Raw genomic sequence first — 24,752 nt, 5'->3', positions numbered from 1 at the left:
AATGGTGAAAAATAAGAATAAAGCATCAGTGCTGTTTCTATAAAAGTCAATATCCTTTTCCCTCCCCTCTGGGGTGACTTTCCCTTGGGCTGGGAGGTTTTTTAACACCCAAATGACACCCAGGGACATTTCCCACTGCAACTCTCACCCGAGCACGGGGCTCCACGGGAGCACAGCCTTTGGGGTGTCCTGGGGGTGTCCCTGGCCAGGTGGGATCTTGGGAAGGAATTCCTGCCTGGGAGGGTGGGCAGGGGCTGGCACTGGGTGTCCAGAGCAGCTCCTGGGCCCCTGGAAGTGTGCCCTGGCTGTGAGAGTCCCCATCCCTGCGTGTGTCCCTGTCCATGTGTGTCCCTGTCCATGTGTGTGTCCCTGTCCGTGTGTGTTCCTGTCCGTGTGTATCCCTGTCCATGTGTGTGTCCCTGTGTGTGTCCCAGTCCATGCATGTCCCTCTCCATGCGTGTCCCTGTCCCTGCAGGTCCCTGTGTGTCCCAGTCCACATGTGTCCCTCTCCATGCATGTGATGTCCCCGTCCCTGTCCCCGCGTGTCCCAGCTCTCTGTTCCCGTTCCCAGCCCCGCAATTCCAGGCGGGCGGGGCGCTCCGGGCGCGCCGTGTCCCGGAGGGGCTGGAGGGGAGGGGAAGGGAGGGGAAGGGAGGATCCGCCTCTTCCCCGCCGCTTTCGCTTTCGTTTCCCGGCCGGGCCCGCTCGCTCCGGGCCCGTTCCAGCAGGATCCCTTCCCGGTGGGATCCCGTTCCAGTAGGATCCCTTCCCGGTGGGGTCCCGTTCCAGTAGGATCCCTTCCCGGTGGGATCCCCGTCCCTGTAGGATCCCTTCCCGGTGGGATCCCGTTCCAGCAGGATCCCTTCCCGGTGGGATCCCGTTCCAGTAGGATCCCTTCCCGGTGGGATCCCCGTCCCTGTAGGATCCCTTCCCGGTGGGGTCCCGTCCCTGTAGGATCCCTTCCCGGTGGGATCCCGTTCCGGTAGAATCCCGTCCCTTGGAGCAGCGATCATGGCAAGTGCCGGGGCTCGGGGGCAGGGCTGGGAGGAGGTGGGGGAAATGCTCTGGAAAAGGGTGGAAAGGGAGCTGGAGAGGGACTGGGGAAAAGGGATGGAAAGACAGGACACAGGGAATGGCTTCCCACTGGCAAAGGGGAGATTTGGTTGGAATATTGGGAAGGAATTCCTGGCTGAGAGGGTGGGGAGGGGCTGGGCTGGAATTCTCAGAGAAGCTGTGGCTGCCCCTGGATCCGTGGAAGTGTCCAAGGTCAGGCTGGAGCAGGGTTTGGAGCACCCTGGGACAGTGGGAGGTGTCCCTGCCATGGCAGGGATGGCACTGGGTGGGATTTAAGATGGCACAGTATGGGATTTGCCAAGAAGCCACAGCAGACCCCGCTGTCACCAGAGCTGCTTCCCCATCCTTCCCTTCCCTTCCCTTCCCCTCCCCCCATTCCTCCATCCCATCCCAGTGATCCCATCCCATCCCATCCCAGTGATCCCATCCCATCCCATCCCAGTGATCCCATCCCATCCCATCCCATCCCATCCCATCCCATCCCATCCCATCCCATCCCATCCCATCCCATCCCATCCCATCCCATCCCATCCCATCCCATCCCATCCCAGTGATCCCATCCCATCCCATCCCCAGGCAGCAGCTGCTCTGCACAGACCCGTCTCTCAGCAGTGATTCAGCACACACCGTGTGTTCTGGGGTTTTTTTTCCCCCCCTAACCCCCCTGGCAGTCCCGAGTGTTGCTCCCAAACACCAGCTGGGAAGGTGTGAGGGATGTCTGGCAGCTGAGCCGAGCTCCGGCTGTGCCAGGCGTGAGAAAATCCCGCCTGCATCCTTGGAAGCTCCCTGTTTGTATTCCCTGCGTGCTGCCTCCTTACAGCGGCCACTTGCTCTCACACCGCCGGCATAATTGGCTCCTGTCGTTAATTAAAAGCTCCTGGCTCTCGGGAATTTGGTGGGGGATGAAAGGGAGGTTGCGGAGCCTCTCGCTGGGTTTGTTTGTGGAGCCGTGGTGGTCCCCAGGATTTTGGACAGACTGCACTCCCTCTGCAGTGCTGGAGCTGGAATCATGTTTTAGGCAGCCCAGGCCCAGAAAAAAACCCAAACAAACCACCAAAAAAAACCAAAAAAAAAAAACTCAAGGGAAGTTTAAAGAATTCAGATTAAATTCAGATGAAAGAATTCCGTTTAAAGAAGGAGTGTGTGACCTCAAGTCCATTCACTGACAGCTCATTCCCACAAACGCTGCCGTGCAGACAAACCAAATTTATCTCCTTTCTTCCAAAAAGTCAGTGAGCTGTTACAGATTTAGTCAGTGCTCCACAGTTTGCAGGGATTTTGCCCTGATATTCCCAGTGAAATGTTATTGTTTATGTCCGTGTAATAGGAATGGAAGGAAAATCTGCTCTTCCTGGCAAGATGTGGATGCAAATCCTGTTTGGGATGGGGTTTGTGTTTGCTCCTGGGGGTTTGGCTCTGCTGGAAATCCTGTGTGTGGTTGGTTGTTCCATGCTCTGCTCTGCCTGGGATGATGTTTTCCCAATTTTACAAGATTATCCATGTAATAAATGGGGAGAGCTGAGGCAGAGCACAGCCCAAGATCCCAGCCCTCCTGAATTTAGCGAGGAATCTGCCCCTTCCACTCTGCAAGGAATCCTTGCTGAGCACCACGTGCAGTTACAATTTTTCATTCTCTTCTAATTTTGAGTATTGGAATCAGAGAAAACCACGTTATCCGTGGGACCTTCCAGTAGAGAAACTTTAGTGCTCTTTAAGAAGCTACTGAGAGGGTTTAAATGGCACTTAAAGCCATTTTTCTAGGGCACAGCAATGCAGGTGCCTGAGATGTGACTGAGCAGGATTAATTAACCCCTAAAAGGGAAAGGGAACGAGAATCTGGGCTGTCCCTGCGGCATTTACCGTGTACCATCTCTGCACAGGCCACGGGCCAAGCTGCCAGATCCACGAGGACAATTGTCATTGCTGGTGTCCCAGCTGGCCTCCTGCAGGATGATGTCATGGCTGACATCCTCACCATCCACTTCCAAAAGTCCCGGAATAACGGCGGGGATGTGGAAGAGGTCACGTATCCCACACGGAATAAAGGAGTTGCCTACATAACCTTTGAGGATCCAGAAGGTATTTCAGTTCCTCTATTAAAACACAGCCATCCCCCAAAGAATTAGCCCCAGAATGTTGATCCCGAGCCAGATGATTTTAAATTGGGATTTTACAGAACTGGGAGGCTGAAGGCTCTCTGGTAATCAGGCCAAGTTTCAGGATTTTATTTCTGCTCGTTGAGGTAATGACTCACTCGTCATGCAGAACGCTGTGTTTGTTTTGCAGGAACAAATTTATGCCATGAATAAGATATTATTTCTGTAGTCAGGCTCTGGGGAATGAATCTCTGCCAATTAATGTGCCGAGGAGACGGGCTCGTGTCTCTCTGAGCAATTTGGAGTAATACATAAAATATTAGGCGAGGGTATCAAGTGGCCTGCATGTGTGTGGGTATGTGAAGGGTTCCAGCAGGCTGGAGGTGACTCAGAAAGTGGATCTGGGTTTGTTTTTAGTTGTGGAGAGTGTTCTGGAGAAGGATCAGCATCTCCTGCAGGACAAGAGGCTGCCCAGGCTCTACCCCCTGACCGTGACCCGCTACTGCCAGCAGGTGAGCTCCTCCCCAGTTCACCTCGTTATGCTTAGTGCCTTAATTAACCACTCCTTAACTTCTCCACCTCACGATTCCAGGCCTTCCTCTGGGTCACATCCACCCTCAGCATGGCTGTTTTCAGAGATCGCTTTGTTTTGGAGGATTTGGTGGAAGAGATGAAAAAGCAGAGCCCGGCTTTGGATTTTGGACCTTTGGAGGCTGACGGGCGAATCTCTGTGCAAGGATCCTTTCCAGCACTCACAGGGCTGAGAGAATTCCTCTTGTTGAAGGCAAAATGCCTCTCAGAGGAGGACAAAAGAGAGGGAAAATCCCATCAGAGACTGAGGAGGAAGGCGCAGGAGCACAGAGGTGCCCTGGAGATGAGGAATTCCACTCGGGACGCACACAGGGATAAACACGTGCTGGTTCTGGACACGGATATCTATCACTACATGAGGTGCTTCCACCCCGAAGCATTCCAGGCCAACGATGTTGTCATTTCTGGTGTCACCGAGGGTGACATCACCACGGTGTGCATTGAGAGTGCTGGCAGGGGTTCCGGTGCTGCCCCCGCGTTAAGGGCCAAGAGGACCATTGAGGATTGCTCCGCAGAGCTCCAGCAGCTTTTATGGAAGGAGAGGATCTGCTTCCAGGAGCAGGGCAGGGGTGGGAAGCACAGGTACAGGCAGCTCTGCGAGAGGCTGGAGCCCCACTACCCTGGGGTGCTGCTCGTTCCTCACGACACCCACGTGGACGTTATAGGAACTCCTGCAGATGTTCTTGGGTTCATAGAGGATGTGAGGAAGCACTCCAGGTAGGAGTGAGTGCTCGTGTGGTTTGTTCTTCCCAGCCAGACTGTGCCCGTGCCCCTGTGGCTCCGGGGTGTCGCTTTGTCCCGCTCACAGGCTGGCAGCGCACGCGAGATGCGTTTTTTTGGGAGATTATTTACCCCTCAAATACCAAGTTAAGGCCTGAACATGAAACCGACGATCTCTGCGCTTAAGGAGCAAAGAATTAAAACATCTTCTATCCAGGAAGAAACACATTTCCCTTTTTAATACCTCAGTGCGTTCTCATCCCAACTTGTTGTCAAGGAGTACATGATGAGAAAAGAGATTTTATTTATTTATTTTTATTATTTTTTTTTTTTTTTAGCTGGGTGAGTTAACCTTGTGGGAAACAGTGCAGGGAAGTTGTGTGTGAGGTTCTGTGAGGAGGTGACCACAGCAGACAGGAATGGGAACCTTTACCTGCACGGGGACCTTCTCCCCCTTCAGGTGCACAGGGAAGAGAGCTGGGGCTGGGCACAGCAAAATGCACGTGGGATGGACAGGCTTGAGAAAAAATTCTTCCCTGGAGGAAATGGACAAGTTTGTTATCATAGGAACAATACATTTTTTTTTGTTTTGTTTTGTTTTTCCCCAGCTGCAAAGGCCTCCGCAGCATCTCTTGACAGCACGTTGTTTAGACGTGAAAGTGTGTCCAGAAATTTGATGGGAAAATTTGGGAGCATTCAGGCTTTGGGATCAGATTCTGTTTATTCAAACCTGTTTCTATATCCATTACAAGGGCACAAAGGGTTTATTTAAAAAAAAAGAATAATTAGAAAATAGCTTTTATTTTGTGATATGTGTGTGTTTAGAATAATTTTTCAAAACATCCAGAGCACCAGCTCTTCTGGCTGATGTGCAGGGAAAGTTTTAGGGGTTTATACCATTAAAGAAAGGAGTTGTCCAAAATGTGGTGTCTGTGTTGTTTTAACCAAATCCCAGGTTTTTGGTTGGAAGCCCAAACCTGAAGCCCAGGAAATGCTCGAGGCGTTTTCTTGTCATGACTGATTATCCACTGCAACGATGGCAGGGGAAGGAGCTAAAGCAGATACTACAAATGACACAGCAGCAAGCTGATGGGCTGAAGTGCTTTGCTGAATATTTTGGGATTTCATCCTTTCTAAGTTCCCCCGTGCTCCTCTGCAGGTTCTCCAAGGGGTCTCAGGGATGGGAAACTCTGGAGCTGTTTGGGGTCATCCCCACACAGATGGGAAGTTTTTCAACCTTGTCAAAGAGAAAATCCTCTACAAAGGATAATCCTTTAATGAAATTAAATTAATGCTGTTTTCCAGTGTCCACATTGAGCTCATCTTTATTTTTCTGAAGAGCCTTATTTGTTTTTTTATTTTTTATTTTTTAATTTTTTTTTTCCTGATTCAGAGCTTTGGTATTTCCTACTTTCTGGACTGGCAAGCTGGTGGCACTGGTGGCTGTGTGAGCCCTGCCTGCTGGCTGCTGGCTCAGGGTGGTTTTGGAGTCATTTTTGGCACCAGCACAGCTGGCAGCAGCACTTGAGGTGTCCTTCAGGTCTGGTTTTCTGCCAAACAACTCCTTCTTACCCGACCCCATTTGCGGTCACAACCTCAAAGCCTTGAAATCCACAGCTGAATAAAATGTTCTTTTGGAATCCTGGCTCAGCTCCTCTTCACATTCCCTGTGCACATTCCCTTTGCCCCCACGTCCTTGGCACCCCTTCAGCATTATCCCATTGTTCCCGGGGCTCTCCCATCTGCTGCTCTCGTTCCCAGGATGTCACTTCTGGAGACAAAAAGAGCTTTTGCCTCGGTTGTTTTGTTAGTGGAGTGCTTTGGAAAGAGGCACCTGGGGCTGGTGGGTGGGGAAAGAGGAGCTGTTGTGCTCCAGGGCTGCTTTTCCAGGTTGGGTTTGGATGGGAATGCCAAACCTTTGGCACCTGGGATGGATCATGGGGTCCTGGCATGGATCTGGGGGTTCTGGGGTGGATCCAGGGGTTCTGGGATGGATCATCGGGTTCTGGGGTGGATCTGGGGGTCCTGGGATGGATCCAGGGGTTCTGGGATGGATAATGAGGTTCTGGGATGGATCCAGGGGTTCTGGGATGGATCCAGGGGTTCTGGGGTGGATCATGGGGTCCTGGGGTGGATTCAGGGGTCCTGGGGTGGATAATGGGGTTCTGGGATGGATAATGGGGTCCTGGGGTGGATTCAGGGGTCCTGGGATGGATAATGGGGTTCTGGGATGCATCCAGGGGTCCTGGGATGGATCCAGGGGTCCTGGGATGGATAATGGGGTCGTGGTTTCTATGACAGGAACAAATCTGTGATCCTGGACAGCCCAGCGTGTGCTGGAAAAACACCCAGAACATCCCCAGTGGAACCCATTCTTTCCCTCACCATGCAGATTCCATGGAAAACAATGGATATTTAACTAAACCCCCTCCAATCTGGTCATTGCCGTGAATATTCCAATAAATCCAACCAAACAAGTCCCTGTTAGGGCTGGACACGGGGACAGAGCCGGTGCCACCAGCCCGACCTCGTCCCATCCTCCTGTTCCTGCCGGCAGCTCGGGAACACAAGAGGGAGCCAGACGCTTTGGAGCCGCAATTCCAAAGTGTGCGCCGGGGTCCGGCCCTGCTGCGGGGGGAGGAGATCTTTGGGATCGGGTCCTGCTCCATCCTCGAGCTCAGCTCCTTTCCCTGCAGATCTTTGGGATCGGGTCCTGCTCCATCCTCGAGCTCAGCTCCTTTCCCTGCAGATCTTTGGGATCGGGTCCTGCTCCATCCTCGAGCTCAGCTCCTTTCCCTGCAGATCTTGGGATCAGGTCCTGCTCGGATCGTGGATGCCTGAGGTGAGCAGAAGGCTCGAGTGATTAATGCCTCATTAAAAATGGTGTAATTAAACCTTGCTGTGATGAATCCCATTATATTATCCCTGTGTGACATTCCACTATTTCATCCTTGGTGCCAGGTGAGCTCCCTGAGGCCCCACACGGGGCCAGGTGAGCAGGGAACACCCGGTGTGCTGAGACAGGAGGGAATTTCCAGCTGGAAGAGCACGGGATGAGAGGAGCTTTAAGGTTCTTTCCACCCCAAACCTCTCTGATTTTGCAGCTCCGGGATTTTGGAGCAGGGACAGCTCCAGCTGTGGGATTTTGGAGAAGGGAGAAGATCCAGCTCTGGGATTTTGGAGAAGGGAGAAGCTCCAGCTCTAGGATTTAATTACACATCGGTGATTTTAACTCCATCACCCAAATTTGGGAGTTTTTCAGGTCACAAGCAGCGTTCTCCAGGGGTCAGTGGCAGACAGCACAGGAAGCTCAGTAATCCCAGATTTCTGGGATCCAGCAGGAGCAGGAACCGAATTTCACACCCTGCTCTCTTTGGGTACCAGACATCACCTCCTATTTCTATTTCTAATTCTAATTCTAATTTTAATTTTAATTTTAATATTAATTTTAATGGAATTTTAAAGCCTTGGGGCTTGTTAAAATTCGAGCTTTGTTCCTTTTTTGATTTTTTTTTCTTTTTTTTGGTGTTAAGTTCTGAGTTTGATTTTTTTTTTAATGTGAGTAACCTTGAAGAGCTCCCAGACTCGCAGTGCTGCCGTGGGAATCACGGATTGAATACCTAATGGAATGAGGGATCCTCAAGGATTGCATTTGTCTGGAAACGAGAAGGAATTTGGGTGGGAGGGACCTCAAAATCCAATTTTTTCCACCTCCTGCCATGGGCAGGGACAACTCCCATTATCCCAGGTTTCTCCAACCCGGCCTTGTTTTAGCTTCCAGAATTTCCTAATCCATTTTTCTAGAATAATTCTCTTTTTTGGTAAGGATGGGCAGTGTTTCCTGAGGGATAATCGATCCCCCTTTGGAACAGTGATTTGCTTTGTCTGACTCTGCTTTTTTTGGGAATGCTGAGGAAGGGCTGGTGGTGCCTCTCCTGCCAGCATTCCACACACAGCATTTCCTGGGATCGTGGATTGGATAAAGTGCTTGCTTTAAAAAAAAAAAAAGTGACACAACAAAACAATAAAACAAAAAACCCAAACAAAAAACCAAAACCAAACAAACAAAAAACCCACCAAAAAAAACCCCAAAAAACACAAAAAAACCCAACAAAAAAGAAAAAAAACCCCAAAAAACAAAAAACAAAAAAACCAAACAAAAAAAAACAAACCAAAACAAAACAAAAAAAAAACAACAACAAAAAAAACAAACCAAAGAAAAATCCAACATATTAATGTGAAATTTGGGCTCCTGGAATTACAGGATTTGGTTTTCCTTGGATGTTTGGGTTCCACCTGAATTTTATCCAATTCCTCTGGAATTATTTTCCATGATTATCCAAGATATTAATGTGGAATTTGGCTCCTGGAATTACAGGATTTCCATTTCCTTGCATGCCAAGGGTTTTCTGCTTGGATGTTTGGGTTCCACCTGAATTTTATCCCATTCCCCTGGAATTATTTCCCATGATAATCCAACACAATAATATGGAATTTGGGCTCCTGGAATTACAGGATTTGGTTTTCCAGGGATGTTTGGGTTCCACCTGAATTTTATCCCATTCCCCTGGAATTATTTCCCGTGATGGCCCAACACATTAACATGGAATTTGAGTCAAAGCCTCAATTGTTTGGAAAAATCAGATTATTGCGTAAAACAACCACAGATGTTTTCAGATCTGTCAAAATATTGGAATGTCTTTGTCATTTTATGGATTGAAAAATGGAAGCAGAGAGGGCAAATGCTTGCCCTGGGCTGCACATTCAGTGGGAGAAGAAAATCTGGCAATGGCACAGTGAGGTCAGGCCAGGGAAATGCTGGCAAAACTTTGTCAGCCTCGGGAATTTGGGAAGTGCAGGAGCCCTGACCCCACACGGTGTCTGTGTCCCTAAAATCCCCATGCCGAGCTCTCTGCCTTGAGGATTTGTATTCGAAACCCACCCCAAAAAATCAGTGTATTGAAAAAATATTCAATGGTTAAAAACGCTGAAAATCAAACCCGTGGAGAACTTTGGGAATGGGGGGAACCTCACGTGGAATTACAGCACTGGGGAGGTTGGGAAATCCCTCTGAGATCCGATCCAAGCATTCCCAGCCCTGCCAAGGCCAGCGCTGCCCCTTGGCCCCAAGCGCCCCATCCCTGTGAAATCCCTCCAGGGATAAAAATTTCCCTTCAGATCCAACAGAAACCTTCTCTGGCACAACTTTGGAATCCTGGTTTTGGGTGTTAGAAACACGCATAATAATCTCAGATCATTCTTCTTCTTCTTCTTCATTGTCTTATTCATCTTCTTCTTCTTCTTCTTCTTTGTCTTCTTTTTCTTCTTCTTCATAGTCTTCTTCTTTGTCTTCTTCGTCTTCTTCTTCTTCTTCTTCTTCTTCTTCTTCTTCTTCTTCTTCTTTTCTTCTTCTTTTCTTCTTCGCCTTCTTCTTCATTGTCTTCTTCATCTTCTTCTTGTCTTCTTTTTCTTCTTCTTCTTTGTCTTCTTCTTCATCTTCTTTTTCTTCTTCTTCATTGTCTTCTTCTTTGTCTTCTTTTTCTTCTTCTTCTTCTTCGTCTTCTTCGTCTTCTTTGTCTTCTTTGTCTTCTTCTTTTCTTCTTTGCCTTCTTCTTCTTCATTGTCTTCTTCATCTTCTTCTTCTTTGTCTTCTTCTTTTTCTTCTTCTTCTTTGTCTTCATCTTCTTTTTCTTCTTCTTCATTGTCTTCTTCATTTTCTTTATCTTCTTTGTCTTCTTCTTCTTCGTCTTCTTCTTCTTCTTCTCTTCTTCTTTTTCTTCTTCATTGTCTTCTTTGTCTTCTTCTTCTTCTTTGTCTTCTTCTTTTTCTTCTTCTTCTTCATTGTCTTGTCTTCTTCTTCGTCTTCTTTTTCTTCTTCTTCATTGTCTTCTTTGTTTTCTTCATTTTCTTCTTCTTCGTTTTCTTCTTCTTCTTCTTCTTCCTCTTCCTCTTCCTCTTCTTCTTTTTATTATTAAACTCCGAGCTTCCTCCTTGCTGGGCTGGGATTTCCATGAAATCCAGTGAGATCCTGCTGGAACCCTGGTCACTGGGAATTTTATATTTGCTGTGCACTGACCCCCAGAAGAACAGTGCATTTGACCTGAGGCACGGAGAAAGCTTCCAAAATGGAATGATAGAACTGGGATCACTGGTGTGTAGTTTGGATAGAAGTGTGTGATATCACAGGGTGGAAAACTTAGAGTTTAAGGTTTTAGAATACAGTAATATATGTAAAGCAAGGTGGAAGTTTTAGGGTGGAGGTTTTGTCCTTCTTCGCCTTCTTCTTCATGGGTTTGAGTGGTTTCGTGGGATTGGATAAAAAAAAATCCACATTATGGGCCACAGGTGTTGGTTATTGGGTTAAAAGTAAAAATAATTTAGGTGGCCTTTCTTAATGGGGCAGTCTACCCTTTAAAGGTCCTCTAGAGAGAAAAAATAGAGCTCCATTTTTAGTTTGTGTGCTTGAAGTGCTGTAGAATTCAGTTTGTGAGACTAATATAGATAAGGACTAATAAACATCTGAGTCCAAACAAGAAATATCATCTCGAGCATTTAATCCCAACCCTGGCAAAAAGAAAATAAACCACAAGAGGGTTCTGGCTGGGGGTGACCCCATCCCAAAAAATGCAGATCCCACATTCCAGGTGTTCTGCTGCAGCAGAGAGGCACCAAAGTGTCAGGAAAAGGAATCCACAAACACCAGAGGTTTGTGTCCAGAAAGAGACAGAGAATTCCTGTAATTTAATTTAATTTCATTTAATTTAATTTTATTTTATTTTTATTGTATTGTATGTTATGATTTGATTTGATTTGATTTTTTATTATTTTATTTTATTTTAATTTTTATTGTATTGTACGTTATGATTTGATTTGATTTGATTTTTTATTATTTTATTTTTTAAATTTTATTTTTTAAATTTTTTTATTTTATTTTATTTTATTTTAATGTATTTTATGGTATTGTATTGAATTCTATTCTATTCTATTCTATTCTATTCTATTCTATTCTATTCTATTCTATTCTATTCTATTCCATTCCATTCCATTCCATTCCATTCCATTCCATTCCATTCCAATGTATTTTATTTTAATTTTAATTGAATTTAATTTTATTTTATTTTTTATTATTTTTTTGCATTGTATTGTAGTGTGTTGTGTTGTATTTTATTGTATTGCATTCTATTTTAATTTAATTTAATTTAATTTAATTTAATTTAATTTAATTTAATTTTATTTTATTTTATTTTATTTTATTTTTGTGCTATCACCCTCACGAACAAGGCACCCCATTTAACTCCAGCTGTAATTCCCCAGTTCTCCCATTTCCAAGCCCATTTATCTCCAGGTACCAGGCTGCATGTCACACAGAAAAGCTCAAGAAATGACATTTTACTTTTTTTTTTGGTGCAATCGAATCTAAAAGCTTCCACTCAGTTCAAATTACCAGAGGTAATTTCAACACAGCTGTCAATTTTTAATTTTTTATATTTTTTTTTCTCCTAGAAATGGAAGTTTTTCCTAAAGTGCTGTTCCATTTCTGGGGTAATTTCTTTGTGTGGAGGTTGCTGGGGAGAAGTGAAACATCTATTTTATTTTATTTTATTTTGTTTTATTTTATTTTATTTTATTTTATTTTTTGGGGGGGGTTTATTTGTCACATTCCTGCTGCTGGAAATGATGCCCTGAAATTCAGATTGGGGTGGATTTAATTCTGATTTCCAGGTCTAGGATTGTTGGAGTGAGGAAGGTGGAAAAAACAACAGCAACAACAACAACAACAAAATCACAAAAAAACCCCCAAAAAACAAACAACAACAAAAATCCCAAAACCAAAAAAAAAAAACCCAACAAAAACCAGACAAACAAAAAAAAATCCCCAAAAACCAAAAAGAAATAAAAACCCCCAAACAAACAAAAAACCAAAAAACCCGCAAGTAAAACAAGCAACAAAACAAAAACTCCAAATAAAACAAAAAACCAAAGCAAAAACCCAGAACCAAACTAAAACAAAAAAACCAAAACCCCCCCAAAAAAACCAAAAAAACCCCACGAAACAAAAAAAAAAACAAAACAAAAAACCCCAAAACAGAAAAGAAACACCCAAAAATCCCCAAATAAAACAAAAAACAAAACAAAAACCCAAAACCAAAATAAAACAAAAAACCCAAAACGCAAAAAAAAAAAAACCCTAAACAAAAATAAAAGAACAATGATAAAAAAACCCAAAAAACCAACCAAAAAAACCCCAAAACCAAAACACAACAACAACACAAAAAAACCCATTAAATTCTAAAAAAATTCCTAATTTTTTATTTCTGCACAGCAGGAGCGGAAATCCTGGAATGGTTGAAATCCTGCAAAAAAAAATTGGGAATTTTGGTTTTTAGAAGGATGGAAATTGGGAATTTTGGGTGTTGGAATGAAGGAAAATGGAAATTTTTGGGTTTTTTTGGAAAGGGGGAAAATGGGAATTTTTTTTTTTTTTTGAAAGGGGGAAACCAAAATTCCCATTTTCCATCCTCCTAAAAATCAAATTCCCATTTTCCCCCTTTCCAAAAAGAAAAAAAATTTCCTATTTTCCCTCCTTCCGACAACCAAAATTATATTTTAATTTTAATTTTAATTTTAATTTTAATTTTAATTTTAATTTTAATTTTATTTAATTTTTTTATATTTTATTTTATTTTATTTTATTTTATATTTTTATTATTATATTTTTAACTTTTTTGGGAGAACAATTATCTTCTGTTAAGGAGAAGTTCCCAAACACCTGTGCCAGCAAAAAAGCAGGAGTGGCATAAAATAAATTAAAAAACAAAGAGCAGGGATAGAAACTTTCAATATTTATTTATATTTATATTTATATTTATATTTATATTTATATTTATATTTATATTTATATTTATATTTATATTTATATTTATATTTATATTTATATCCTTATCCTTATCCTTATTCTTATTCTTATTCTTATTTTTATTCTTATTTATTTATTATTTATATTTATACTTACATCTATATTTTTATTTATTTATTTATACATTTATTTGTATTATATCTATATCTAAATCTATATCTTATTCCTACTTTTATTTATATCTATATTTATATTTATGAGTTAATATTTCTACTTATATATATTTAAATATTCATACTTATCGTCATTTTTATATTTATTTACTCTTACGCTTATATTTTTATATTAATAGTTATAATTTAATATGAATGTTAATGATTTAAAATTATAATTTTTATATTGATTTTATAATTGTATATTTTTAATTGAATATTTATACTTTTCTACTTATACTTCTATATTTATACTTGTATATGTATAATTTTCTATTTATACTTTTCTATTTATACTTTTCTATTTATAATTTTCTATTAATACTTTTCTATTTATAATTTTCTATTAATACTTCTATATTGATAATATTATATTTATTATTTTGTATTTATGGTTATGACCAAAGCATTACATGAATGGAATGCATGGAGAGGAAAGGTCTTGGTGGAAAATTTCTGTATCCAAAAATTAAATTATGCAGAGATTAAAATAAAAGTGATCCAAAGGATCCAGCTTTTGGAAATTTAGCAGAAATTTAGGATACGTAGGAAGAGAATTTGGGGGGAAAAAAAAAAAATTTCTGTAAAATTCTGAAATGAGAAATTCAGAAATTTGGAGGATTTGAGGCAAAAATAAAAACGTCGAGAATTCCAGATTTAGCAAAGGGAAAACAGAACAGAAAACGTGCTCGGAAAAATCCTGGGAAATAAAAAAAGAAGGAAATGGGAGAAGTGGAAATGAGATCCATGGAATTCCAGGTGGGGTTAATGGGATTAACAGTGATTAGATAATTAAGCAAAAAAAAAAAAATCTCATTTATTGGGCCCTGACCTCTGAACCGACGCTGGGGGAAATTAAAGCAGGAAAAAAAATTCCCTTGGAGGATTTTTTTGGGAGCAATCCTGGATGGGATGGGAGGAATTCCTGCCCTTCAGCAGGAGCGGGGATGGGCTCCAAATTCCTGTAAAAAAATTAAAATTCCTCCTGAATTTCCAGCCCAGCAGATCGCTGCCATCCGGGAGGGGTGGAGAGATGGGAAATAAAAATGGGAATTAAAAAATCCTTGGAAGAAATTAAAGTGTGGAGGGGCATGGACAACTCGGGGAATAATTCCTGAGCCTGGCAATGATTCCTGGCAGGAATTTCCATCAGGAGAGCATGCAGAAATTTCTCATTTCCTTGGGAAGTAGTTTTTTCCCTTTCCACCCTCCCCACTTTTTTCCTCCTTTTTTCCTCCTTTTTCCTCCTTTTTTCCTCCTTTTTTTCCTCCTTTTTCCTCCTTTTTTCCTCATTTTTTCCTCATTTTTCCGTCTTTTTCCCCCTCCTTTTCCCCTCCATTTTTCCTCTTTTTTCCCCTCCTTTTCCCCTCAATTTTTCCTCCATTTTTCCTCTTTTTTCCTTCTTTCCCCCTATTTTTTCCTCCTCTTTCCCCCTTTTCCCCCTCCTTTTTCCCGCCTTTTTCCCTCCATTTCCCCTCCTTTCCCCCCCTTTTTTCCTCCTTTTTTTGTCCTTTTTTCCTTTATTTTCCTCCTTTTTCCCCCTTTCTCCCTCATTTTTCCTTCTTTTTTCCTCCTTTTTCCTCCCTTTTTTATCCTGCTTTGTTCCCTTCCCTTTTCCCCCTTTTCCCTATTTTCCCTTTTTTTTCATTTCCCCCCCTTTATTCCCCCTTTCCCTCATTTTCCTCAATTTTTCTCCCCCCTTTTCCCCATTTTCCTCCCATTTCCTGTTTTTTATCACCTTTTCCCCCCTTTTTTGTCCTTCTCCCTCTTTTTCTCCATTTTTCCCTCCCATTTTTCTACCCTTCCCCCCTTTTTTCCTCGCTTTTTCCTCCTTTTTTTTCCCTTTCCTTCCCCCTTTCTTCCCCTCCTTCCCCCCCTTTTTTTTTTCTTCCATTTCCCCCCTTTTTTCCTTTTTTTTTTTTTTTCCCTATTGCCTGGAGCATGTTAAGGTGCAGCAATATTTATTTCCAGAAAAACCTAGGGAAAAAATAATTGTTGGAATGAGGAACCTGAGAACAAACTCAGCCTCAAGATTCCCTAACGGGGGAAAACATGGATATTCCAACACTAGATATTATTTATGCAAGGAAAATTAAAATATTCCCATCAAAATTAGCATATAAAGAACAATAACCAGCCAATGTGCTGGGAAATGGGTGTTAAATATAAATTAAATATAAATAGGAATATATTTACATATATTATAACATATATATGAGGGACTTTCTGGGATTTTAAATATCAGATCCACTGGGGAAATTCAACATATTCCCATAAAATATGGGGTGAGGCTGGACCACAGCACAGGTGTCTGAGAGCACCAATTCCTGGGAAATCCAATTTTTAGGAGCCTCAAGGAATATTTTTACCCTTATTCCAAACCTATTCCAAATGTGCTTTGAAATAGGACCTCCAAAAATTGGGATTTTTGAGGAAAACCCCCAAGGTTCCCATAATTTATTTTTTTTTTTCCTTTGGAACATCCAAAATGTGCAATTGATTTCTGTGGAAAAGTAAGGAAGGGGAGCCATGAGACGGCCAGGATTGGCTTGGAAAGCTGAAAAAAAATGGGGGGAAAAAAAACTGGGGAAAAAAAATGGGGAAAAAACCCAGGTGGTGTTCCTAGAGATGGTTGGATTGGGATGGGCAGGAGGGAAATCCGAGCTCAGCCAGAGCTCCAAAGGGAATCTGCTGGGCTGGCATGTAAATCAGCGTTTAAGAATTAATTTAATAATTAATTTAATAATGAATTGAACAATTCGGGAGGACACTCTGCAGGCTGCAAAGCGGTGCCATGATCAGCGTTAATTAGTTCTAATGAATTCGTTAATTAGTTCATTGCCTCTTGGAGAGAGGGAATGAGCAGGAGGGAGCGTGGAGAGCAGGAGATGTGGATTCCAGGGGAAAAGTTGGGATGGGGAAGGAGAACCAACAACTTGTGGAGGAGCGCTCAAAGCCTTGTGGTTTATCTAAGGTGGAAAAGGCAAGAGGGAACGGCGCCAAATGGAAGGGTTTGGATGGGATTTGGGGATGGAATTCCTGGCTGGGATGGAATTCCCAGAGAAGCTGTGGCCGTCCCTGCATCCCTGGAAGTGCCCAAGGCTGGGTTGGAGCATCCTAGGATGGTGGAAGGTGGTGGGGTGAAACTGCATGAGCTTTAAGGTCCTTCCAACCCAAATTCTGTGTTCCTGGGAATCTGGGGAAATAAGGCTGAATTCCTGAATTCCTCAATTCTCACTTCCCTGGCCGGGCCAAACACTCCTGTGGCACCCATGGATCATCCCCTGCCATGGATTCCCTCTCTTCCCACGGACAATTGGAGCTGCGAGAAATGAACTTTCCACCCAAAATGGCACTTTCCCACCCCAAAATTCCAGCTGGTTTTTATTGGATTTCCCAGCTCTCAGGGGGAGCAGTGCCTGCCCTTCCCTGTCCACATCCTCCTCCAGGTCCTGTCCTATTCCTTGTCCAGCAGGAATTGCAGGTGGCTGCCACCACCCCGAGCTCTGAGCAGCGCTAAAGCAGTTGCTGAGCAACCACGGAGACTCCCTGCAGCAGTCTGGGAGCAAAATCTGGGATTCCTGCAAACTGGGGATGGCTTTGGAAAGGTAAAATATCCCCTCCCTGGCTGCCCTGCAGCTCCAGAATGTGCAGGAGGGTGTGGATGGCAGGGAGTCCAACCCAAGGCTGACCAGGCTCTTCCCAGTTATTTCTGGGCTGATGCGCCTGGAATGGGGTTAGGTCCCCATTAGATTCCTGGGAATCCGATCCAGGACTTGACTGTGCTTTTCCCAGTTCCTTCTGGAATGATATCCCTTGAATATGAATTAAATCCTCATTAGGTTCCTGGGAATCCAAGCCAGGGTTTGCCAGGCTCTTTCCAGTTCCTTCTGGAATGTAGTCCCTTTAATAGGGACTAAATCCTAATTCGGTTTGTGAGAATTCAGCCCAGGGTTGGTCAGGCTCTTCCCAGTTCATTCTGCAATTTATTCCCTTTAATAGGGACTAAATCCTAATTAGGTTCCTGGGAGTGCAATCCAGGACTTGACCGTGCTCTTCCCAGTTCCTTCTGGGATGAAACCCCGGGAATGTGGATTAAATCCTAATGAGGTCTCTGGGAGCCCAACCCAGGGCTGGTCCATGTTTTTCCCACTTCTTTATGGGATGAAACACCCTTAATAGGGATGAAATCCTAGCCAGCTCTGTGAGTCCAGCCCAGGGATGGTCCATGTTTTTCCCACTTCCCTCTGGGATGAGAAGGCTCCATCCTCTGGGATGAAACCCCTTGGATGTGGATTAGCTCCTCGTTCCCCTTCTCCAGAAGCCACGATGCCATCCAGTGCTGGTGGCACCTTGCTCCAGGTAAATCCCTGAACGGGTCAAGCTCCATGGGAAGGGATGTGCCCCCAAGAAAACAACTTTCGGGGCCAGAAACTGGAGTGAATCCCAAGGTTTTGGCTGCTGGAAGCAGGGATTGCCTTGTGAACAAGACAAGGAACAGAGCAATTCCCCTTGGTGACAAAAATGAAAATTAAATAAACCACTGCACAAAAATTATTAATCCTTCTGTGCTGTAGGAATATGAATTTTTGGGATTGCTGTGTTTGGGGTGAAAGATTTAGGGATCTGTGTGAGGTGCTGCAGGGTTTTATTTTAGGTGCAGCTCCACCTGGGACAGCAGGCACAGACTGACTGGACCTTGTGGCAATAATTTGGGGGTTTTTAGCATTCTTGGGTTCATTTATGAGAAGGATAGATGGAGCTCCAGGGATAAGGATTGCCCAGGGAGCACGGGGAAAGGAAAAGCCCTGGAGTAGTGGCTCTTTTTGACAGGATTAAACTCAGGAATGTTTGTTCTGCCAGCACAGCCTGCAGCCATCAGATATTTGCCATCTACAGGTGCAAGACTTGGGGAAAAAAGAATTCCCGTCCAGTTTTCAGTGCCGCCGGCACGGGGCTAAACCCCGAGATTTTGAGGAATTGATAGTTGCAGTTTTGGAGCTGTCTTTGGAAACCTCCTGGGAATTCTGTCTCCTCCTGAGCTTTCCCCTGCCAGCTGAAGTGGCCAGGGACTCCACGTTAATAAAACCGCAGAGTTTAATTAATAAAACCTCAGAGTTTAATTAATAAAATCATCTCAAGGAGAGATGTGCCAGGGGAGGGGACAGAGCTGGGCTGAGCCTTCGTGCACATCAAACCTGCCCGGGGAATTTGGGAAGCTCTGGCTTAAACCACCCCGGAGTTTTTCCAAAGCTCTCTGCTAAGAGGGTCCCAGCTCCGTGGAAAATGTCCAAATATTAATTGGGATAGGGCTGGGAGTGCAGGTGTTTCCCTCCTCTCTTTTCCCAGGCCTCCCTCATGAGGCTGCTTGGCTGTCCCCGTGTTTTCCTGCTGAATATTCCGTACACAGGGAATCAGCTGTGCACAGGCAGCTGGGAGGGGATGTGCCTGAAAAAAAAAAAAAAAATAAAAAAATTCCCAAGTCAGGGAAGAGGAAAAGCTGGCTCCAAAGTCCTGGGATGCTCCTGGGGACCTCAGGGAGAAGGTAAAGTCGTGGCTGCATCTTACCAGAGTTGATCCTCTACATAAATTAATTATAATTCTTTGAGCTAGTTAGATAGATTACACACTGATAATTGTGTTATTCTGCTCTTTCTGGCTGCACAGGACTAATCCCAGGAGTTTTGGGAGCTGGGATAGTGCAGCAGGAGGGGCAGGGAATGTGTTGCCCGCTGTAACCTGAGGGCTGGACATGAGGATGAAAGAGATGTTCCCACCCTTTCCATAAAGCAGAGAATCCTTTCCGATCCCCCTGCATGGATCCTGCACCCCCAATAAAATCATAGAAGGATTTTTTAGGATTAATCCCTCTTGGGAACGTGGTCTGGGAGTGTGTGCCATTCACATTAATACTGAACAAAAATAAGAAATTAATCCAACAGTGATGTTTGCATTGCAGCTTGACTTTTCTGCCAGGAAAGGGATGTGCCAGGAATGCTTGGCACCATTTGGGGCAGCCCGGAAGAACCTGGATGTTCTTGTCCCACCCAGCCCAGCTCCGTGAATTTTGGCTCAGCAATCCACCTTGTCTCCATCCCACACTTTTTGGGGAAGCAGCATCCCTGGGAGGTGACAGCCACTGCTGCAGCAGCACCTGGGGCAGGACAGGCACCTGAGCTGGGGACAAAGCCCTGAGCATCATCCCGTGGGATGCTAACCTGGATGTTTTTGTCCCACCCATCCCAGCTCTGTGAATTTTGGCTCAGCAATCCACCTTGTCTCCATCCCACGCTTTCTGGGGAAGCAGCATCCCACAGGATGATGCTCAGGACTTTGTCCCCAGCTCAGGTGCGTGTCCTGCCCCAGGACCTGCTGGAGGAGTGGCTGTCACCTCCCAGGGATGCAGGTGTGCTCCCCCAGCCTCCCAGGACACCCAATATCCTGCAGGAAGGTTTCCTGCTCAGCCTGTGCTGCCCAAGGGATCAGCTCCGTGCATGGATTAACTCATGGAGCACTCAGGAGCAGCATTTCCCTTCACACCCACAGATGAGAAACACCTCCCATCTCCCTTAGAGGGAAAAGGGAGGAAAAAGCTTCCCTTAACTTTTTAAAAAATATATCATTAAAGCTTTTAAAAATCCTCCTTTTCGACAACGTTAATTTTTTTTTCCCACCCCCTCCTGAAATTTTGATTATCTGCAAGCCGCTTTCTGCAGGAATTGTTTTGGGGTTGAGAAAGCTGCAGAAACTCAAGCTCCGGGCTGATATTTGAGCAGGATCGAGTCCCACACGGAGCCTGGGCAATGGATTCCAGATGTTTGCAGCTGTCACGTGGTAGCAGCTGCTTTTATAAGTAAGAGAGCTCCTTGAGTATCTGATTTTGGCAGCGAGCTCCACTTTTGACTACAGAGAAGCTGCAGGAAGTTAGAAAGTGCAGGACAAAGGAGTATTTTTAGCTAACTCAGCTGTGAAACTGCAGAGGGAGGCTGGGCTGGAGGAGCAGGGTCGGGATGTGCCGAGGGCTCTGGTTCAGGTTCCTGCTGCTCGGGGCACTAAATCAACATCCCTGGGACTGACACTTCCCCAGGACTGCTCCCACAGCAGCGCTTGCAGAAGTCGCTCTCCAAAAGCTCCCTCAGCCTTTTCCTGGCCCTGCCTGTGGGGACACCAAGGTCTGAAGGCTCTGCCCTCATTTCCAGTTCCCAACAGTTTCCTGGAAACACTTCTGGTGTTTTTCCTGTCACTGAAGTGACTTTTCCTGACCACAGGGCTTGTTTGATGCAGGAGCTGAGATCCCAGAATGGTTTGGGTTGGAAGGGACCTTAAATCCCACCCCATTCCAACCCCAACGCCTTCCACCATCCCAGGCTGCTCCGAGTCCTGTCCAGCCTGGCCTGGGACACTTCCATGGATCCAGGGGCGGCCACAGCTTCTCTGGCCACCCTGTGCCAGCCCCTCCCCTCCCGGCCAGAAATTCCAATATCCCACCTAAATCTCCTCTTTTCCACTTTGAACCAATTACTCCTTGAATTTAATTTCTCCAAAGGCAGAACTTTTAAAAACGATCCCGTGGGACTGGTGTGGAGGGGAGAAACAGCAGCTCAGAAGAGCCAGCCCGGATTTGGGAAGGGCCTGGACTCCACATTGCTGACCAGCTCTGGTGACACCACGCTGGAGAAATTCTCTGTGTTTACTGACAAAATTATTGCTTGATGAGCAGAGCGCAGAAGGAGGGCACCGGGGCGATGGCACATTGATACTTGATAAGGTTGGCAAAAAGCCATCGTGATTATCTGGCCTGAACTCCTGTGTAAAACATGCCCGGGGACTTTTCTATTTGAATTAAAGCTTTAGGTTTGGAAAGGGAAAAAAAAAAAAAAAAAAAAAAAAAGAAAAAACCAACCCTCTTCAAATCAGAAGATCTCTCAACGGTTGTTTCAGTGCTTAATAACCTGCACTGCTAAAAAGGTGCTTTTAATTCAAGGCTGAATTTTAATCTCGCAGGCACGGGGTTGGGTGTACTTTCATCTGCCTGGCCAGGGAGCCCTCTATTATCACATTTAAATTCCAGAAGTAATTAGAGGCTGCCAGCGGATCCTCTCTTAACCTTCTGTTCGTTAAGGAAAACAAATTGAGTTTCCTGGCGTCTTTCATTATCGGGCGAGATCCTCCGTCATCCCCGTGGCTCTGCTCCGAAACTGCTCCAATTTAATGATTTCCAGCTCTGCTGGGGGATGGTCCCTTCCACCTGTGGGATCCATGGAAAAATCAGCTCGGTCATTCCCGTGGAGAACAAAGGAACGCCGTGGAATGGTTGGGATTGGAAAGGACCTCAAGGATCGTCAAGTTTGACCTCCCCCTTTGTGGGCATGGCCAGCACAGGAGGTTGAGGAAAAGAAGGAGCATGTGGCAAAATCCTTATGGATTAAATTGGTGAATGCAGCTTTCCAGAAGCATGGAAGGCTGTTCTTGGAGCAGGAATGCTCCGGTGTCCTTTGGCATGTCCTTAAACCATGGCAGCAATCCCGGGATTTAGCAACCTGGGGGAGAGAATCCAGGGAAGGAAGGCTTGGAGCTCTCCTGAGGGAAGGGGCTGGTTGTGTCCAGCTGGAGGTCACACACTGGGGACAGCTGGGCCACCACGGCTGTCACCTGAACTGGACTTGGGAACTGCAGGGGGCAGGTGGGAACCTCATGGGAAAGAGGATTTTTATGGAATTGCTGTAGGAAACGTGGGTTATGAGGTGGAAAGCTGCAGATACAGAGGGAAGGTGCATTTTGATACAGGTTGATTTTGGTGGTAGGACAAGGGGGAATGGAAAAGGAGGGGAGATTAAAAGGGATATTGGGATGGAATTCCTGGCTGGGAGGGTGGCACAGGGTGCCCAGAGAAGCTGTGGCTGCCCCTGGATCCCTGGAATTGTCCTGAGCGGGACCATCCCGGGTTGGCCATGTCCAGGTGGAGGTCACACACTGGGGGCAGCTGGGCCACCGTGGCTGCCACCTGAGCAGCACAGAGACAGTTCCTGCGCACACCTCCAGGAACGAGGTCATTATTCCTGGGAAAAGAGGAACTTTTCCTCCCAGTGACCACCTGCTGGTCACTCGTGGTTGCACCCGGCAGAGATGGATTCATAAAGTATTGGAGGGGGAATATTGCTGTCTGATGGGAAGCTCTGGATCCTGCATGGAGGAAACACAGTGACAGCCAGCCTGGGCTTGTCATCGTTGTCATAGAGACCCTGGAACTGCAGCTCCCTCTGGGATTTACATGGATCATTGAACTCCACAATGGGTTGGGATGGAAGGGGACTTAAAGCTCATCCAGTGCCACCCCTGCCATGGGCAGGGACGCTTCCCACTATCCAAGGATGCTCCAAGTCTGGTCCATGGTGCCACAGGACACTTGCAGGGGCATCCACAGCTCCTCTGGGATACAGGGTTATACAAAGGGATCACCATGGCACACCAGGATCCACACAGGAAGGGAGCTGAAAGCAGGGAATTCACTTGCTGTTTAAATGCAGACAATTTTATTAAAGCCAAAATGACTCAAAGGAGGAAAGGAGAGGAGAGGAGAGGAGAGGAGAGGAGAGGAGAGGAGAGGAGAGGAGAGGAGAGGAGAGGAGAGGAGAGGAGAGGAGAGGAGAGGAGAGGAGAGGAGAGGAGAGGAGAGGAGAGGAGAGGAGAGGAGAGGAGAGGAGAGGAGAGGAGAGGAGAGGAGAGGAGAGGAGAGGAGAGGAGAGAGGAGAAGCATTAAAATGGAAATGAATCTCCGTGAGTGCTTTGATAGGAGGATAAAAGCAGATTTTGATTGCAGCTCTCCCAGCGGTACCCGCCACCAGCACAGAAACCTCAGGGACTTTGGGAGCCTTTGGAGCTGCTCCTGGCACACTGGGAATGTGTGGATCCAGGCCAGGGAGGGGCTGGGCTTTTGTGTTTATTCAGGAAATTAATGAGGATGTTGGAGAGGTGAATTTGCCATCCCACGGAGTGCTCGGGGTGGATTCCACGCAGTTTTCCGATGGAATTGGGGCTGAGTGAGGGCTGTGGGAAGGTTTATCCCTGATACATCCAGGATTTGATACGCTGGATATCAGACACCCATTTCTTCTATCCAGATGCCACCACGGAATCACTGCATTTTTAGAATGTATTTATTTTTCTATGATTATCATTGTCTGTGATTATTATGATTACCTTTTAGGGTGGTGAGACCCTGTCTGCCCAGAGAAGCTGTGGCTGCCCCTGGATCCCTGGAAGTGTCCATGGCCAGGCTGGATCTAAAAATACAGAGAAAAATCAAGAAACAGAACAAGCACCAAGAAATGAGAAGGAAAAATTTCATCACCGAAGACAAGAAAGCAGAAAAATCTTCAAGAGAAAAAGTTTTCTCTTTCCAGTAACACAAACCCCACGTTTATTCCCATTGCTGAGTAAATTATACAGATCTTTCCCAGGTAATTTATTGAAGGATCTGTCTCCCAGCAAATAAAGGAGCTGCAACGAGGAACTTTGACTGCTTGAAGCTGCAATAAATGCAACGCTGCCAGCCCCGTGCCAGCAAACATCACAGTGAGCTGCTTAAATTCCTCATAACCTGAACCACGTCCCATAATTTATATAGTACATATTGGTACAGCGTGTTACAGCAGAGTTTATAATAATTTATTAGGGGAGAAAAAGCGATCTCCTTTAATAATGGATTCATTATAAATAATGGATTAAGAAATGCTCCTTTGATTTAAAGCCTGTGCTGGTAATGTATGCTAAACTCTGGTGCTGTTTGATGGCAATAAATCCAGGGAAATCTGGAAGATTTGCATCCATTTGCCCAATTTCTGCTTGGGAACTGCAGAGGATGGGTGGGAACCTCGTGGGAAAGATGATTTTTATGGAATCGCCATGGGAAATGCGGGTTATGAGGCAGAAAATTGCAAATAAAAAGGGATTTTGATACAGGTTGATTTTGGTGGTAGAACAAAGGGGAATGGAAAAGGAGGGGAGATTAAAGGGGATATGGGGATGGGATCACTGGGATGGGATGGGATGGGATGGGATGGGATGGGATGGGATGGGATGGGATCTCTGGGATGGGATGGGATCTCTGGGATGGGATGGGATCTTTGGGATGGGATCACTGGGATGGGATGGGATCTCTGGGATGGGATGGGATCTTTGGGATGGGATGGGATGGGATCA

General features: G+C 45.3%; 1 protein-coding gene across 1 annotated transcript; it reads left to right on the top strand.

Moving 5' to 3' along the window:
- Window positions 1-983: 983 nt before the first annotated feature.
- On the top strand, window positions 984-6,121 carry RBM43 (RNA binding motif protein 43). The gene is made up of 4 exons (XM_062498288.1): window positions 984-1,014; window positions 2,955-3,153; window positions 3,588-3,682; window positions 3,763-6,121. The coding sequence occupies exons 1-4, from the start codon at window positions 1,012-1,014 to the stop codon at window positions 4,480-4,482; spliced, it is 1,017 nt and encodes a 338-aa protein (XP_062354272.1). The 5' UTR covers window positions 984-1,011; the 3' UTR covers window positions 4,483-6,121.
- The last annotated feature ends 18,631 nt before the right edge of the window (window positions 6,122-24,752 follow it).

Source organism: Cinclus cinclus, chromosome 9 (assembly GCF_963662255.1).
Source record: "Cinclus cinclus chromosome 9, bCinCin1.1, whole genome shotgun sequence".
Lineage (NCBI taxonomy): Eukaryota > Metazoa > Chordata > Aves > Passeriformes > Cinclidae > Cinclus > Cinclus cinclus.
Note: the sequence above shows the minus strand (reverse complement) of the source record. Positions and strands in the feature narration are given on the sequence as shown.